This window comes from Mustela putorius, unplaced genomic scaffold (genome assembly GCF_011764305.1).
Source record: "Mustela putorius furo isolate JIRA1106 unplaced genomic scaffold, ASM1176430v1.1 tig00003896_pilon_pilon_pilon, whole genome shotgun sequence".
NCBI lineage: Eukaryota > Metazoa > Chordata > Mammalia > Carnivora > Mustelidae > Mustela > Mustela putorius.
Genome location: NW_025422045.1, coordinates 13,346,160 through 13,363,174, shown reverse-complemented (window position 1 = coordinate 13,363,174; position 17,015 = coordinate 13,346,160). Strand labels below are relative to the sequence as shown.

Sequence of the window (17,015 nt, the reverse complement as noted above, 5' to 3'; positions counted from 1 at the left end):
AGAGATCACAAGTAGGCAGAGAGACAAGCGGAGAGAAAGAGAGGAGGAAGCAGGCTTCCTGCTGAGCAGAGTCCCACCTGGGGCTCGATGCCAGCACCCTGAGATCATGACCTGAGCTGGTCAGAGGCTTAACACTCTGAGCCACCCAGGCACCCCCAAGAGGACAGTTTAATATGGAGAATAATATGTCAAAACAAACAAAAAAATTGTATCTATTAACTATTAATTTGTTATCTTGAGTTGCCTAAATTTGGGTTTTTCTTATCTTTCCATTACCGAATTCTCCTGTTCTCACACACGGGGACAAAAAAATCCCAAGACTTCAGAGGTTCTCCAGAGAGAGAGAGAAGCAAGGAACACAGGTAGGTAATACATCCGGAAATAGTCTTTTCCTGTCTATGGCGCTTCTCTAGAGAGTCCAGAAAAGGGCCCGTCCCCATCCCGCCCCTCGACCTCGGAACATCTAGACCAAACCCCGCACAACCCTGAGGCCACTTCGCGGGGGACTGTTTACACAGGAACCCAAAGCCTGACCCCACGTACCGTTACCCTCCGAGGTGATTTACATATCGGTTGTTTATTGGCTACTATAAGCACTCTCTCTTCTCATTGGCTGACACTGCTCCGTGTGCGTCACGGGTCTCATCATTTCCGTTTCCCGCTCGCCTCCGGTGCCATGGCGACCGTGAGGGGACTGAGGCATCTGCTGTCGTGTAGCAGGTGGCGCCGCGGCAGTGGAGAAGCTCCCCAGTCTCGCGTGAGTGTCTGCTTTCCCTGCTCTCGGAGAAACTCTGGATCTCAGGAATAGCCTCTTCCTTAGCGAAGGCCAGAGCCTTCCCTCTGCCCTGCAATCAGCTTTTCTTTCCCGGCCTGCAGACGCTCGCTGCCGTCGTTCCGGGCATATCGCAGGTCGATAACAATTCCGATTTTCTGGGAAAGACGCCCCATCGCCGGCACCCCGGCATCTTGCAGCTGCCATGCATCAAGGTGCCGCCAGCACTGGCTGCCGCTGCGCAGTTCCTGCTGCTCGGTGAGTACCGGTGGGAAGCGGAAACCCGAGAAGCAAAACACTGTGTCTGCATTAAGTGATGCGTTTCATCTTTGGCCCATAGAGAGCCCGATGCCCAATGTGGAGAAGCAGGTGCAAGCACTGACCAATTATCTGTGGAGCCGGCGTTTACCTGTAGAGCCCCAGGAGTTGCAAAGACGGGCTGTCCATCTTGAGAAGAAATTCCTGGAAAACCCAGGTGGGGCCTAAGAATAAAGAGTAGGCCCAACTGAAATACCGGTGGGAAATTAAGAGCAAGGAATAATTTTACAGATCTGTTTGAGTATCTGTGACAAACAGATACTGCGGTTTCCTGTTTGATTTTCTGGCTGCGGCTGCTTGTTACAGTGATGCCTTGCTAAAACAGAATAGTTTCCGAGGTTGCTCTTGGGATTTTTGTAAAGGTCAGCAAGGTACTTCAGTATCCTGTCAAAGTCTAGGTCTTCGGGGTTTTATCCTGCAAATCCATTGGATTAGGACGGTTTAAGTTTTTATTAAAGTGAAATAAAATCCCTGTTTGGCTCCCTGTCCAGTACTGAAACGCTCTTCAGGGATAGGAGAATGAGTCTAACTCATCAAGTTACTTTCATGAGTGTGAGCTCCTTAATACTACAGACCTGCCTTTTATTCATCTTGTGTTCCCTGCGTTACCTGGTTCATAGGTGCTCAGTAGATAAAATAATACTGAGCTGAACACAATCCTGAGATGAGATTTTTCAAACCCCTTTCTTCCCTCTAGGAACATTGGAGATGTCACGTACTAAAGTTTAGGGGACCTGAGGAAATCCACAAAATATTGTCCTTATCCTATCCTTTTAAATCTTTGAGACACTTCCCTTTAAAAGAGAGCAAAGCCTGTGGGATGGTTTTGATCTTGTTGACTAAACTGCTGGTAGAGGCAAAATACTGTCTCATGCATTCTGGTGGTAATGGTGGTGGTTGCTGTTATTCTTTCCCAAAATTTTTCTCTAGATTTGGCATTTTCTTAAGCTTTGAGATTTTGCTTAAGGGGAAGGATGGAAATTGCAGAGGAATGGACAAGCAGCATATTCAGATATTGGATCTGAGCCCTGGTCTTCCTAGGTCCTCACTCAGTTCATGTTCTCACCACAGACTTAGGTCAAGTGGAGGAGAAACTTCGTGAAGCTGTGCTGCGAGCCCTGCGCAAAACTACATACCATTGGCAAGAACTGAGGTAAGGGGGCTAGAAGGGCTGCAAAAAAAAAAAAAAAAAAAAAAAAAAATCTTGTCTCTAGGAGGAGACTGGGGAAGTGCTATTACACAATTCCTGTTTGAAAAGCCTACCTGGTTTGAAACTCAGGACTTCTCTATTTTTTTTTTTTAAGATTTTATTTATTTATCTGACAGACAGAGATCCCAAGTAGGCAGAGAGGCAGGTGGCAGGGTGGGGGGGGGGGTGGGGGGAAGCAGGCTCCCCACTGAGCAGAGAGCCCGATGTGGGGCTAGATCCCAGGACCCTGGGATCATGACCTGAGCCAAGGGCAGAGGCTTTAACCCACTGAGCCACTCAGGTGCCCCAGGACTTCTCTCTTTTAAGGAGTGAAAGTACTGAGCTGGAGGAGCCCTTTCCAAAGATTTCATTCCTAAAAATATAGAAGGTTAACTATGGGATGGAGGTTATTTCCTGGTAGGTGTGACTCTCTGGTTTTTCTGGCAGCTACAATGAGAGCCTGAGCCTGGTATATATGGCAGCAAGACTGGATGGTGGCTTTGCAGCAGTCTCCAGGGCATTCCATGAGGTGAAAGCCCCTCAGCTTCCAACCTGTTACCGTCAGTTCCCTTATCCATAAAGTAGTCTCCTGGGGTATGGTTCTTGGGAAATTGCATGTCTTTTTTTTTTTTTTTTTTTTTTTTTTTGAGACTCTTTATCCTCTGAAAGGGTTTCATGACCCAAGGAATGTTTAAAATCATTGTTTTAGGAAATTCCCAGTCTATAAAGTATTTACATTATATCTCAAAAAAACATTCACATCTCATCTGCTCTGTCATGGTCCCCTAATTCATAGTGGCCCTAAATAAGGGTCTGCTTCCCCTACTGTGGAGTGTTACATATTTCTTCTTCAGATCCAGGCTCGAGTTCCAGAGTTCCAGCCTCAAACCTTAATGGATTTTGGCTCGGGTACTGGTTCTGTCACTTGGTAAGTATCTTACTGTCTCTGTCAATTCTAGCTCTATAGAGCCATGTGTATAACACTCCAAGAGACTAGGGAACCAGAGGGAGAATAGGAAATTTGGGAACTAGAATGTTTCTTCGCTCAGATTGGTAAGGCATAAGAAAGTATATGGATTAGGGCCAGAACTTAAAGAAACTTCAAGTGAAAAAAGACCCATGTTTAGAAAGATAAAAAAGGAAAGGAATTTAGTTTTGGGCATAGCACCAAGATTTTTTTTTACCTATAAGTAGTTTTTTTGAGTCTGACCTTTTTTAAGGAGTAGTAAATGAAGTAAGAAAATGGCACTGTTAGTTTTTCCAACCATTTAAGATCATATTCTGTTTCCCAGGGTTGGGGTTGGGGACAGAGGGATCTCTAGTAGGGATGACTCTTTGTCGTTGGAAATGGTGATTTATATTTTGCCATCTTAGGGCTGCTCATAGTGCTTGGGGCCAGAGCCTACGTGAATATTTGTGTGTGGACAGCTCAGCTGCTATGTTGGTTTTGGCAGAAAAGTTACTGAAAGGTGAGGACGGAAGATAAGGAAGGGTTTCTTCAAAGTTGAAGGAGTTAAACAGAGAATGAAAAAGTTGTTTTATTGGGGAGTAGAGGAAGGCTGAAAGTTAAAGAGGAGTCTAATTTCTTTCCAGTGTTGTGGTCAAGCAGAGGGTTGTAGAGGTCTTTGCTGGACTGTGGGGGGGTGGTAAGATAAACAGGACAGGCAACCCAGTGTTTCCCTGCCCTTTGTTTTTGTTTTTGTTTTTAAGATTTTATTTATTTGAGAGAGAGAGAGAGAATATGAGCCAGGGTAGGGGCAGAGGGAGAAACTGACTCCCCACCAAGCAGGGAGCCCTACCACAGAGCCTGTTGCAGGGCACAGAGCTCAATCCCAGGACCCTGGGATCATGACCTGAGTCAAAGATGGGCGCTTAAGCACCTGAGCCACCTGGGTGCCTTGTGGTTTTCTTTAGCCTTGGGACCCTATTTCTTACCGAGAGATCACTTCAGTTTATACCTGTACACTCAAAGTTGCTGCGCCTCTGCTTTACTCCACAGGTGGTTCAGAATCTGGGGAGCCTTATGTTCCAGGTGTCTTCTTCAGACAGTTTCTACCTGTATCACCCAAGGCAAGTGCCAATGTTTAGAGTGTTAAATGTGGAATTTGGCAGATGGAAAACCGTGGCTTCAGCTTTGCAACCCAGCCTTGAGTGTTAGAAGATAAAACAGAAGAAATATAAGGGGATAGAACTTTGTTAGGTTCTTGGAAGGAGGGTCAGGAGTGGGGATGTCACATCTCTCACGTTTTTTTTCCTTGATTATCAGGTACAATTCGATGTGGTGGTATCAGCCTTCTCCTTAAGTGAGCTTCCCAGCAAGGCTGACCGCACTGAACTAGTCCAAACCCTATGGCGCAAGACAAGTCATTTTCTGGTGAGCTGAAATTCCTTTTTCCCTTCAAGTTTTAAGGCAGTGTCATGGGTTTCATGCAGTTCCTTCTCTCCATCGAAACTTGCACCATTCTTTTTTTTTAAGTGTGTGTTTTTGTCTTGTTTTTAAATATTTTATATGTTTATTTGTCAAAGAGAGAGAACACAAGCAGGGTGATAGGTAGGCAGAGGGAGAAGCAGGCTTCCCACTGAGCAGAGAGCCAGAGGTGGGGCTCCATCCCAGGACCCTGGGATCATGACCTGAGCTGAAGGCAGACACTTAACCACCGACTGAGCCACCTAGGCGTTCCAAAACTTGTGTTCATTCTTGACCATTTTTATCATGCATAGATCCCTTTGTCCCTCTTTTAGGCTCTCCATTCCCATCTTATGTGGGGATGGCCCTTTCCTTTAGGGCCCTCTGCTGTATCTGTTAATGTCTTACAGAGCTGCTAGCATTTATGATTTCATGTAATTCAAAGCTTATGCTTATTTTCCTTTTTTGTGAACAGGTATTGGTAGAGAATGGAACAAAAGCTGGGCACTGCCTTCTTATGGATGCCAGGGACCTCGTCCTTAAGGTAAGAGTCTTTCTCCTTCTTTCACTCCTGTCCCACCATCTGTCAGTGGTCACTGCTGCTCCCTTAAGACTGAAGAGACTCTGTCATACAATGGTAAGGGTGACTCTCAGGGTATTAGGCATATAAAGTTGTTATGAGATTGGATAGTGATTAGCAAACCAGGACCTGTGGATCAAATCTGGCCTGCCACCTATTTTCATATATGCCATGCTTATTGGTGTGTCTCTTGTCTATGGCTGCCTTTTTTTTTTTTTTTTAAGATTTTTGTTTGTCAGAGAGAGAACACAAGCAGGGGGAGCTGCAGGCAAAGGGAGCTGCAGGCAGAGGGAGAAGCAAGCTCCTTGCTGAGCAAGGAGCATGGTGTGGAACTCGATTCCAGAACCCTGGGATCATCACCCGAGATGAAAGCAGATGCTCAATCAACTGAGCCACTCAGGTGTCCTGTCTATGGCTGCTTTCATACTATAAACAGCAGAGTTGAATAGTTGGGACAGAAACAGATTTGCCTACTCTCTAGGCCTTTAAAAAAGAGTAAGTGCTCCAACCCCTGATTCAGGGCATTGCTAAGCCAAGAACCTTATCTTTTGGGGACAGTATGAGCCAGTGTATAATCATAAACTTAATTGTCCTGGAGTGGGATTTTTTTGAGAGTAGAGGTTGCTGACAAGGGAAAGCACCATACTATGTGCCAAGTTCCTGCTTTTCTCCTACTACAAAGAGAAGGTTCTTTGTTTGGAGTATTAGAGAACCAGCCAGCTTAACTCAAGGAGCCTAGTTAATAATTATTAGAATTGAATGTTAAAGGAGTCCTCAGTTTACTGAGTAGAGAGATTGAGTTATGAGACTAGACCCCTCAGACCCAGCTTAATTTTTTTTTTTATTTTAGGGAAAAGAGAAGTCACCTTTGGACCCTCGACCTGGCTTTGTCTTTGCCCCAGTGAGTATTACTTCTGCCTTTCCCAGCCTGCAAAGATGTAAACTCAGCTGTGGCCAGGAAAAGTGAGAGGGTAAAGCTAAGCCACCGTCTACTATTTTGTGTCCCTATTCAGTATCTTTCTTAGTTGTTGCCTTGGCTCTCCCTGCTTCCAGCTCCTATGTTCCCATTGCCCTAGCCCTTCTTAACTCTGTCACTCTTTGTTTTTCAGTTGTATGATTCTCTGGGGTTTTTTTGTCTTGTGTGTTCCCAGTGTCCACATGAACTTCCCTGTCCCCAGTTGACAGCCTCTAAGCCCCTGGCCTGTAGCTTTTCTCAAGCTTACCACTGCATCCCCTTCAGCTGGGTATGTTTCCTGGGAATGTTAGGGCAGGGAGAAAGTAGCCTGGGGGAACAGGATGATAAGGAGTCAGAGGTGGGAGGAGTTGGAGAAGTCAGAGAAGAGCCTGGAGGTTTGCAGGCCTGGGTGTACATGGCTTATAGAATCTGAAAATGGCTGCAGGGATTGGGGGAGGGGGATCATAATTTTTTTTCCCATCTCTTTTTTCTCCAAATAGTCTCTCTGTATCCTTATCTTAGAACAAGAAGAAGCAAAAAGAGGAAAAGTTCTCAATGGTAATTCTTGCCCGGGGGTCTCCAGAGGAGGCTAATCGCTGGCCCCGTATCACTCAGCCTGTCCTTAAACGGCCACGCCATGTGCATTGTCACCTGTGCTGTCCAGATGGACATATGCAGCATGCTGTGATCACAGCCCGCCAGCATGGCAGGTATAAAGAGTGTGACCAAAATTAGGGGGAGGTGGCAAGAAGCTAGAGCCCACATTGACCTCTCTTTTCCATAGGGATTTGTATCGTTGTGCTCGAGTCAGCTCCTGGGGAGATCTTTTACCTGTGATCACACCTTCAGAGTCGGAGCTTCCTCTGTCCCCTGCTGACGACAAGGATTTTCTTACTTAGGCCTGCCAAGGCTGAAGCTCCCTGGTATCCAGGGTGGGAGTGCTGGCAGCCCTATGTATGTTTGCTTGAGGCTTTAATAATAATAAAAAGTTTTCAAAGAGTAGAAATGGATCTTGTGATTCCTAAAAGATACGGAGGTCGGTTGTCATGTTCAGTCCTGTAACAGAGAGAATTCTCAAGATATTCAGTGCCTTATCTTCTCACACAGGTTGCAAGGTTTTGAGGTACTGCTTCTACCAGGTCTTCCCAAGGAAGTAATCCGGGGCAGTAGGGAAAGCCGCCCCCAGTCTCTGAGCGCTGGCTCAGCACGTGTCACAGTTGTTTGGTGGGCTACCTAAATAGGGAAGCTGGGCTGCCTAGCCTCTGTGTTTTCCTCCGTCCCTTACTTCTGTCTTTCTCAGAGTTCATCAACTCCCCCAGAGTTTGCCTGATACATTTTCCTCAAGAGCTGAACCCATCAAGACTGAATTTTCCATCTCCACGTGGCCCTGTAGCTCTAGGCAAGATCCTTCCATTTGCTTGGTTCATTTCTCGGATTTTCGCTAGGCCTTGCTATTTCAGAGCTAGAGAACCTTTCTTTGTCTTAAAATTCTCAGGCCCTCTCCCTCAGTACACATGGTTCTGACTTAAAGTGGCTTGATTTTCAAATTTTCAACTTCAAGATGATGTGAAAGTGAGGCACATTCAGTAGAAGCCAGACTTTGAATTTTGAGTTTGGCTCTTCTCTCAGGTCAGCAGTCTGTGGTATGATAGTCCCCTGTGATGCTGGGCAGCCGCAACTCCCAGGCAACCGCTCCATCACGATGGTAAACGGCTGGCACACTTCTAACCATTCTGGTTTTCACTTCCAGGACGGTATGTGGTAAATTACATGAGATATCAACACTTTATTACAAAATAAGACTTTGATTAAATTATTTTGCCCAACTGTGGGCTAATGTAAGTGTTCTGAGCACATTTAAAGCTAGTTGAAGCTAGGATTGGTAGCTTATGTATATTAAATGAATTTCAACCTAGGAGGTTCCCGATTTAGGCTGGGCTCATTGGAACATCATCCCATCATAAGCTGTGGAAGATATGTATGTATCCAGAAACGGGCACAGTCAAAAGTTGGAACAAAATCAATATTGTAATACTAGAAATCTCAAGTCCCCACTAGAAATTGCCATGCCTGGAGCTATTTCTCTGGGGTTACAGGAGAGGGGAGGCCCCTCATCTACTAGTTTTCACAGAGTGGTGGGTGGCGGCACCACTTCTCAGCCCCACCTCCTACCCAAATCCCCTCTGAAAAGGTAGGGTTCAGATATCAGCATAACAACCTATGAGACATAGGGTGGGGTGGAGAAGGTTTGGGAGTCTTAGATCAAATGTCTTAAATAAGGCAGGACCAGGTGTCCCCAGTACAAAACAGCTAGGAAGGACCTACCATAGACTCCCATTGTGAATTAGACCAGCATGAAAGAAGACTGTCCATAGCATTTGGATTAGTCATGGCCGTGAAGAGGAGAAGACACACAGCACAGGCTGTGCCTGGCAGGGAGTCTGGAGTTTCTGGTTTCCCAGTTCTGGAAGGCTTGAGCCAGGGGAGGGGCCTCCTGGTAGGGGGAGGGCGGGAATCTGGGGCAGGGCCCCAGTCAGCTATGCAAGGCTGCGCAAGCAGAGGCAACACAGAACAGGAGGATCCCATCGCCCTCCTGGAGCTCGGGAGAGGAGATACTCCAGCTTTGATCGCCTACTTCCACACTCCTGCTCAGAGATCATAACTCCCATTTGCTATTCTGAAGCATCTGCTTATCCTGTACCCCAAGGATGGAACCACAACTAGGAGTGAAAATTGGCTGCTTCTTTGCCCTGCTGATTCTCACCCTGGTCTGTGGCCTTATTCCCATCTGCTTCAAGTGGTTCCAGATTGATGCCGCCACAGGTACAGCCCTGCCGCTGCCGGCCCCATAACCTCAGCCTGACTATGGCCCTTTCACCTATCCTGATGCCTTGCTCCGAGGCTCTCACCATCCCCAAGCTGGGGAGATTGGGTGCCACATGCTTGCTCTTTTGTCACCTTTTCTATCTCATTGCCAACTGGATTGTAACTCCTCGTTTTCTTAGGTCGTCACCGCCGGGTCCTCAGCCTCCTGGGCTGCACCTCTGCTGGTGTTTTCCTGGGAGCAGGGCTCATGCACATGACTGCTGAAGCCCTGGAGGGAATTGACTCAGAGATCCAGAAGTTTAAGATGCAGGTGAGCAGCAGAAATGGTAAGCAGCAGGGCTGTGAGGCCAGAATAATGAGGGGGGAAGATGACAGAGCTGAGGACAAGGGTGGAAGGAAAAGCAAGAAGACTCTTTCTGGCATGGTGAACACCAGTCACATTGGACTTTAGGGAAAGTGATGGAGCTGAAGGGACAGGACAGGAAGCTGAGCTGCTCCCCACCTGATTTCTGCTTTTCTCTCCCTAGAACAGGACAGAAAGGGAGGGAAATGCTTCTGATGATGCTGATTCAGCTCAGGTAAGTATCTCCCACCAGTCCCTCCCTAGTGGGGGAGGAGAACCTCCCGGACCCTTTTGAGGGGAGTATGTGAGGAAACCAGGGATCCCCTCTGCTCCTCAGCTCAGACAGCACAGAGGAAAGGAGGAGCCCACTCAATCCATTTGGGTTTGTGGAACCCCAGAAAAAGCTCTGCTTTACTATTTCATCCTTTCTCCATCCCTTTGACATGCCTCACATTCTTTTCCCATATTACTAACCCTATTACGCTGGTGTCCTTTAGTCCCTCAGGGATTCTTCTCGTTGCTGTCCATACCTGCTCTTGGCTTCATTCCCCTGCCCTTCTTTATGCCCAATATGCTGCATCAATCTGGAAGCATCTGAAGCAGATGGGAATAAGGCCACAGACCAGAGGGAGAGCCAGCAGGGCAAAGAGTTGGCCAATTCTTACTAACTAGGCATAGTCCCACACTTCCCATTCTCTTTAGTCTCCCACTCCCATGGCCACCCAGTGTCCTTGCTTCTCTTCCCTTCCTACCTCACAGACCCTCTTTCTGTTCCTAGATGGAGTATCCCTTCGGAGAGCTCATCATCTCCCTGGGCTTCTTCTTTGTCTTCTTTCTGGAGTCGCTGGCACTGCAATGCTGTCCTGGGGCTGCTGGAGGAACGACAGTGCAGGAGGAGTGGGGTGGGACTCATGTCCTTGAACTCCACAGCCACGGACCCCCACCCTCACCCTCAAAGGGCCCCCTTCGGGCCCTCGTCCTCTTGCTCTCGCTCTCCTTTCACTCAGTGTTTGAAGGGCTAGCCGTGGGGCTGCAGCCAACAGTAGCAACCACCATTCAGCTCTGTCTTGCTGTCCTGGCTCACAAAGTGCTAGTAGTGTTTGGGGTTGGACTGCGGCTGGTGCGGATAGGTACTAGGTCACGATGGGCCATGTTGTCTATACTGTCATTAGCTCTCATGTCCCCCATGGGCCTAGTCCTGGGGCTGGCTGTGACCCAAGGGGACTCTAAAGCAGGGCAGGGCTTAGCCCAGGCTGTGTTACAAGGTGTGGCAGCCGGCACCTTTCTGTATGTCACCTTCCTGGAAATTCTGCCCCGGGAGCTAGCTGGCCCTGAGGCCCCTCTGGCCAAATGGGGCTGCGTAGCCGCTGGTTTTGCCTTCATGGCCTTTATTGCCTTGTGGGCCTGAGAGATTCTAGATTTTTCTGATGGGCCTATCTAGGATGGCCTTCCTACCCTTGGGTGGCATTCATTAGGCATCGCCCTCATGAACTGGACCACAGCTTTCTCCTACATGAGAATCCATTTCGCCAGGACTGAGAAGAGGACGTTTAGGTTGAGTGCCTCTAAATTGGAGAATTGATATGAAGACCATCACTCTAGATTTAACTCTTGTCCCATTTTTGCTACTGTGTATAATAAAATGTTCCATTTTACCCTTCCCCTTCAGTCATGCTATACTTCATTTCTCCAGGTAGCCTAGGAGCTGCCTGGTACAGGAAGTGATGGAGTGGGGAATGGAAAGGCTGACTGTTGGATATTGTATTTTCTCCTGGAATCCAGGCCCCTAGCCATTCTGCCAGTTGCAGGCCATGCCTCCATACATGGGAGCATTGCTGAAATTCCAGCAACCTACTCCTGCCTTGCCCACAGGTGTTGAGAAACTGAGCTAGAGTTCCCAACATTTAGAGAGAAGAGGTGTAAAAACAGAAACCACGGGATCTAGATTTTTTCCTATGCTAACCACACCCACTCCACTCCCAATACCTATTATTGGCCAACTACAGTGTGTCCAGCAGACTCTTGAGATCAGGCTAAATAGAGCCTCCTTCCCTCTGGTTCCTATTTTTCACACTGAGCCCTGCATAGCCTCAAGGATGCTGTAGCTCTTCCTTAAGCCTCTGTCTCCATCCAGCTGCCTTGTGCTGAGGGATTAAGAAGCAGTGTGTTTGGAGAGGGAGAAAGGCGCCAGATAAATGCCTAGGGTGATTACCGGGCTTTGCCACAACTTACTGGCTTTCCTGCTGCCTGCTCTACCTGCTGCTCTGCCTCCAGCCCCTCCCCACTAGGCCATCTTTCAGTGTGAGGAACCCCTACAATGTGTTGCTTCTCTTAAAAACTATGAAGGACAAACACAAAGCTGATTATCTGCTGTTGTCCAGTGCCCTGACCCATGAAATGGAGGAGTATCTCAGACTTCGTGGAGAAGGAGGGGAGAGAAGGTGCACCCCATGAGCTCAGTCACTCTCCCCACTTTGCCCCTTCTGATACTCTCAGTGGGGAAGCCCAAGTCACCTTCACGTGGACAACGTCTCCTGAGTGTCCTTGTCACAGTTGCCTCCTGTCCATTGATTGCCCTCCCCACAAACTAAGATACGCATACCTTCTCACAGGCCCAGCCAACGCACCCAGGCGTGAGTGAAAAGGAAAACTTGAGGCAAAACTAACTAAAAATATCTGATACAGGAAACAAGTTCCCCAAAGCACCATCCCATTCTGTTTTCTCTTCAGCATGAAGTAATGGATTTCATTCTCCAGACAGGGCCTCGCATGTAGTAATCACAGCAGAGTCTCCACACAGAGCACCTGCTGTGTGCCAGGTGCTGTACTATCACCCTCACAGACAGTCTCGCCTTTGCGACTCCACCAGGTAGATCTTATCCCCATCCCGAGTGGAGGGAAGCACATGCAGAAAAGGTAAATAACTAGATCGCATAGCTAGCTGGGCTTCCAACCCGTGTTTCTCTGATTTTAAGAAAAGCTCAAATATCCAGATTCTCTCCTCCTCTACCTTACCTTTACCTCCTGATCTTATGTGTCAGGGGCTCAGAAGAAGCGGGAGCACGTTGGAGAACTGAGGCAAGTTGCATAAAGGGAGACTGTAGGGAGGTGTGGGCAGGGTTTGGACAGAGCCCAAACAGAACAAGTTTGGACAGATGGTGGCGCAATAGTCAAGGGCTGAGCAGCAACAACACTGTGTTTGAGTTGAGCCTGCTGCCCAGGCTGAAGAGGAGGGAGCTGGGAGCAGAAACTAGAGGGACCCGTCCAGTATGCCCTGCAGCCTTTAGTGGAGAGGTACACCCAGCCCACAGGGACTTGACCAGGAGGAAGCCAGAGGATGACGCTCCTCCTCCTCTCTGTCATCTGCTGCCAGCAACTCCTCTTGGTCATGCTAACTGAAGCCAAAGGACAAAAACATCTGATGGTCCATGGAAGATAGGTCACCCTCGTGAGGCACATCAAGAAATCTGGACAGGCAGATCCCGCATGCCATCCAATCCCTGCTGCCATCCACCGCAGTGGTCTCCCCAGGACTTTGGGAGGGTAAATTGGAAGGGATACAATTATACAGACATTAGCTATGTCAGGGACAGAGGATTTGTAGGACAACAGAAAGGAGACTTGAGGAGGACATCAGACTCTGGAGCTCTTCAGATGTTTCTGGGTCACCTATGCTATCAGCGTCAGAGGGAAATGAGCAGAGGGTGGGAGATTTCAAGCACGGGTGAGTCATGCACTTTTTGCCTCCTCCCATCCCGGGAGCCCTTACATTCACCTTCAGCCACCTCTGCCTTCAGCCATCAGTGCTTTCTCTCCTTCACGAGCACTTGCTTTCCTCTCCCAACAACTTACCAACCCCAGCAGGAACCATCTTCAGTTCGAACCATATCGTTGCAAGAGCGGGAATAAAGCTAGAAAATGGCCCCTTAGAACCTCAGGGTCAGGGCGCCTGGGTGGCTCAGTTGGTTAAGCGTCTGTCTTTGGCTTGGGTCATGATCTCAGGGTCCTGGGGTGGGGCTCCCTGCTCAGTGGGGAGTCTGCTTCTCCCTCTCCCCTTCTCCCTCTCCCTCCACCCCTTCCCCCTGCTCATGCTTTCCCTCTGTCTCTCTCTTTCAAATACATAAATAAAATTTTTTAAAAATCAGGATCAAATAAAAAAAGGACCAATCAGAGCATTTTCCAAAGCTCTGAATCCCCAGCCAGGAGTCTGAGAGGGCTATAAGGGAGCAGATGAATGTGACTTCAAGTGAGTCTGCCGTGAGAAGGATGGAATGCAAATGGGCATGAGAACCATGGACTGGAGAGAGAGCTAAAGTAGTTGGGCCAAGACAACTGGAAACCAAAGTCACGAGCAAACCTTAACTCATTCAGCCTTAAGAAATAGGTTATAACTGAAAACATTTAGAATCATTAAAGTTGAAAAAAAATGAAGAAAGATGCCAGTTAGGAAAAAGGGTAAGAGAAGAAGCTAGTTGGAATAGTCACAAGAGAATTTTCAAGTCTCCTGAACCCCTGGGTCCTTTCCCCATCCCTTATTCTGCACCCCCACACATGTATATTTTACATATTTAAATAGAAAAAAAAAAAACGGAAGAATGAGACCTCCAACTGCTCTCTCACCTAGAGCCAGCTTTCCATTCTTGCACCAATAAATGATTCTCTAAAGTAACCCTTTAGAGCTCCCCCACCTTCCTTTGTATACAAGCTGAGGCTTGGGTTTTTGCAGTTAAGAAGAGTTGAGGCACAGCATCAAAGAGAATAGAGGTTAGTGAGTATCCTGGAGCAGGATGGGAGGTCAGCCAAAGACCAGCACCTATGAACAAGAGGCATCCAGGAACAAAACCACAGAACTCCAGGCTAACTTGTAAGACAGTTCACCCACTTCACCCCTCCCCAAAGGACAGTTTTCCAGTGTCTTGCCTTGCCTTCCTCATAAGAAACAGAGCTCTGGCTCCTGACTTTGGGTGATAGAGTACAAAGAACAGTTGCCAGAATTGGAGTGGGTTGGTATGCATGAGTGGGAATGTGCCAACTGGCCAGACACCCTCATATTCCCTGCCCCGGACCTCAGGGAGGGGCCTGTGGCCACTAGCAAAGGTGAAACAAAAGGGGTGTAGACAGGGTTGACACCCTTAGGCCCCAGTCTTCAGGGATGCTTAAAGAGGCCAGTTGTTGATGATTTCCTTTTTATTTCAATTTCATTACTATCTTTAGATGTATTGAATGTCAAATACAGAATGCATTCTACTTTTACTATATAATTATCCAATTTGGGGAAAATTGTAATGTGGGTGAGGAGAGAGGGTGCAAACAACCTAATTGCTCTGGGCACCATTTACCCTGACCACACTCCTGACCTCTATTCAGAACTGATTCTCACTTTCCTGTTAGTCCCCAAATCTCTCTAGAAAGGTGGTGTCTCCCACGTTAGCATTTCCCTTAAGTATGTAAAGGAGTGTCCTTAAAGGTTAATATCTATCCCTCCTGCTGCAGTTTCACTGTTTTGTATGTAACTTCAGAGAATGACTCTTTATTTATTTTTTAAAATATTTTATTTATTTATTTGATAGAGAGAGATCACAAGTAGGCAGAGAGGCAGGCAGAGAGATGGGGGGAAGCAGGCTCCCCTCTAAGCAGAGAGCCTGATGCGGGACTCGATCCCAGGACCCTGAGATCATGACCTGAGCCAAAGGCAGAGGCTTGAACCACTGAGCCACCCAGGCACCCCAGAATCACTCTTTAAAATCTCCTCATGAGTCCAGAATTTTCACGCTGACCCCACAAGGGGCTCATCACCATATTCTTCTAGTTATATTCTCCTTCCCGAGAACTCCGTCTTAGCTATCTTTAACCCATTGAGCCACCCAGGCGCCCTGCCTTAGCTATCTTGAGCTTCTGTCCCTGAAGTCAGGAAAATATGGCCCTTGAGAATGACAGTAGGAGAGAAACAGGAGTCCTAAGCCTGAAGTAGAGACAATAAGTAGGGAGTTTGTGGTTCCGCTTCTATGAAATCTGCTCACCTCTCTCCTGAGCTCTGATCTTAAGAACAGGCAGGAGCCACAGACCACTCCCTCCCTATGTAGTTACTACATAGAATCACAAAGAACACTGAGAGATACCAGAAGCAGGACCTGGAGAAAGTTAGGAAGAAACATGCCATCCACAGGAGGGCGCTGCACCCCCGCGGGCTAGAGGGGACTGTCTGCGACCAACACGGTAAAGAGGTCAATCAAGGACAGCAAACCCCCTCTGCCTTGCTCCCAGCAGAGAGCATCTCTCCCTCTTCCTAACTCTTGGGTTTCTCATGCTGACACAACTATAGGAGAGAGACACACAGTCACCAAGCACTTCATACACCAGCTCCCAGCTCCCAGATACACACACACTTCAATTTCCTCCCAATTCTGAAGATTACCTTGCTAACAGTGTTTTCTGGCAAACGTGCTGAGTAGACCCGCCTTCCCTTCCATAATGTACAACAACACCTTTGTTTGGTTTGTTGGTTGTTTGTTTTTTTAACTAGGCTTCACACCCAACATGGGGCTCAAACTTGCAACCCTGAGATCAACAGTGGAAAGCTCTATGGACTAAACCAGCAAAGTGCCCCTCACAACAGCATCTCTTGCTGGTCAAGGCTGTTGTTCATTGGAGTTCTCTGCTTTTTCCTCATGTTTTGTTTAACTAGGAGCTAACTGGCCCAGTGATTCCAATTATGCTCTTTCTTTTCTTTAGGGTGGCATTTAAGCACTCTTCGCTGCCTGCCCTGCATGCGTTCACCCAACAACCTTGCCATCAATAACCAGCTCCAGAGCTCTGCGAGTCACTTAATACCCCTGCCCCCTTCTGATCCTGGCCTACTGCATTTAAAATAGACTCAGGCCTATGAGAGAGTGATGAAATGCTCAAGAGTCAATAACATATTCCATGCCTCACTTCCATGTCGGTGTGTCAGCACCAGACATCAAGCCGCGTTATAATCCTCAGCTCAGTTTCATTGAGGAAAGCATGTCATTGTCTGTGGAGGTTCCATAAAGTAACCCAGCAAGTGACCTTGTAATATTCCATCCATGGTACTCTTACTAATAACAATATAAAGTGCCTTCTCGTGTTTTACTTCTTGTGTCCCCAAGAGCCCAAGAATCAGCCTGCAACAGTCACAGTATCCAAAGTCCTCTCGATGAGTATTGTGCAGACTTGTTAAAACACTTCTCAGAGAACCACAAACATAATCAACACCCCATGTCCTTGGATTCATGAAGGAGGAGAACTCCTTAGAGAAAATCCTTCTTTGTCCTATTACTCTCCTGAAGGAGTATTCAGACTGGGACCAACTATGAGCAAACCAACCTCTCTAGTAACTGGGTGAGGCCTGGCCTACTCATTGCACTGAACCATTTAAAATGGAATCTAGGTGCCCCCTAGGGAGGATCCTGCAGGAAGGTGATCACAAGATGTCCTTGGACACTTCAGTCAGCATTCCATACTTCCTTCTTAAGATCATGATGTCAGTGACATCTCTGACATCCTATGGCATTTCTCAAGGATCTACAACCAATAAGGAAGTCTCGTAAGACCTAAGAAGCTCCTGTCTTCCCAAAACTTGGAAATACTATCAATGTCAAGGG

General features: G+C 47.5%; 2 protein-coding genes across 8 annotated transcripts; both read left to right on the top strand.

The window, feature by feature from the left end:
• The first annotated feature begins 640 nt into the window (after nt 1-640).
• On the top strand, nt 641-7,223 carry METTL17 (methyltransferase like 17). 4 transcript variants are annotated; one of them, XR_006602756.1, is made up of 14 exons: nt 641-757; nt 877-1,030; nt 1,113-1,247; nt 2,162-2,243; nt 2,727-2,808; nt 3,134-3,207; nt 3,654-3,748; nt 4,279-4,349; nt 4,546-4,653; nt 5,162-5,230; nt 6,117-6,167; nt 6,418-6,510; nt 6,722-6,931; nt 7,006-7,223. XR_006602756.1 is itself a non-coding variant. In XM_045067392.1 (14 exons), exons 1-14 carry the CDS (start codon nt 677-679, stop codon nt 7,118-7,120), a joined length of 1,398 nt encoding a protein of 465 aa, XP_044923327.1. In that variant the 5' UTR covers nt 641-676; the 3' UTR covers nt 7,121-7,223. The 4 variants fall into 4 exon arrangements, 3 of the variants coding, with proteins under 3 accessions (XP_044923327.1, XP_044923328.1, XP_044923329.1); XM_045067392.1 differs by having other exon boundaries at nt 6,744-6,931; XM_045067394.1 differs by having other exon boundaries at nt 657-757; nt 1,087-1,247; nt 6,744-6,931.
• A 92-nt stretch (nt 7,224-7,315) lies between these two features.
• SLC39A2 (solute carrier family 39 member 2) lies at nt 7,316-16,506 on the top strand. 4 transcript variants are annotated; one of them, XM_045067399.1, is made up of 4 exons: nt 7,316-9,044; nt 9,227-9,357; nt 9,580-9,625; nt 16,123-16,506. In XM_045067399.1, exons 1-3 carry the CDS (start codon nt 8,930-8,932, stop codon nt 9,604-9,606), a joined length of 273 nt encoding a protein of 90 aa, XP_044923334.1. In that variant the 5' UTR covers nt 7,316-8,929; the 3' UTR covers nt 9,607-9,625; nt 16,123-16,506. The 4 variants fall into 4 exon arrangements, with proteins under 4 accessions (XP_044923334.1, XP_044923332.1, XP_044923331.1 ...); XM_045067397.1 differs by having other exon boundaries at nt 9,575-9,625; nt 16,123-16,503; XM_045067396.1 differs by lacking the exon at nt 16,123-16,506 and adding an exon at nt 10,169-11,052 and having other exon boundaries at nt 9,575-9,625.
• Nucleotides 16,507-17,015: the final 509 nt, after the last annotated feature.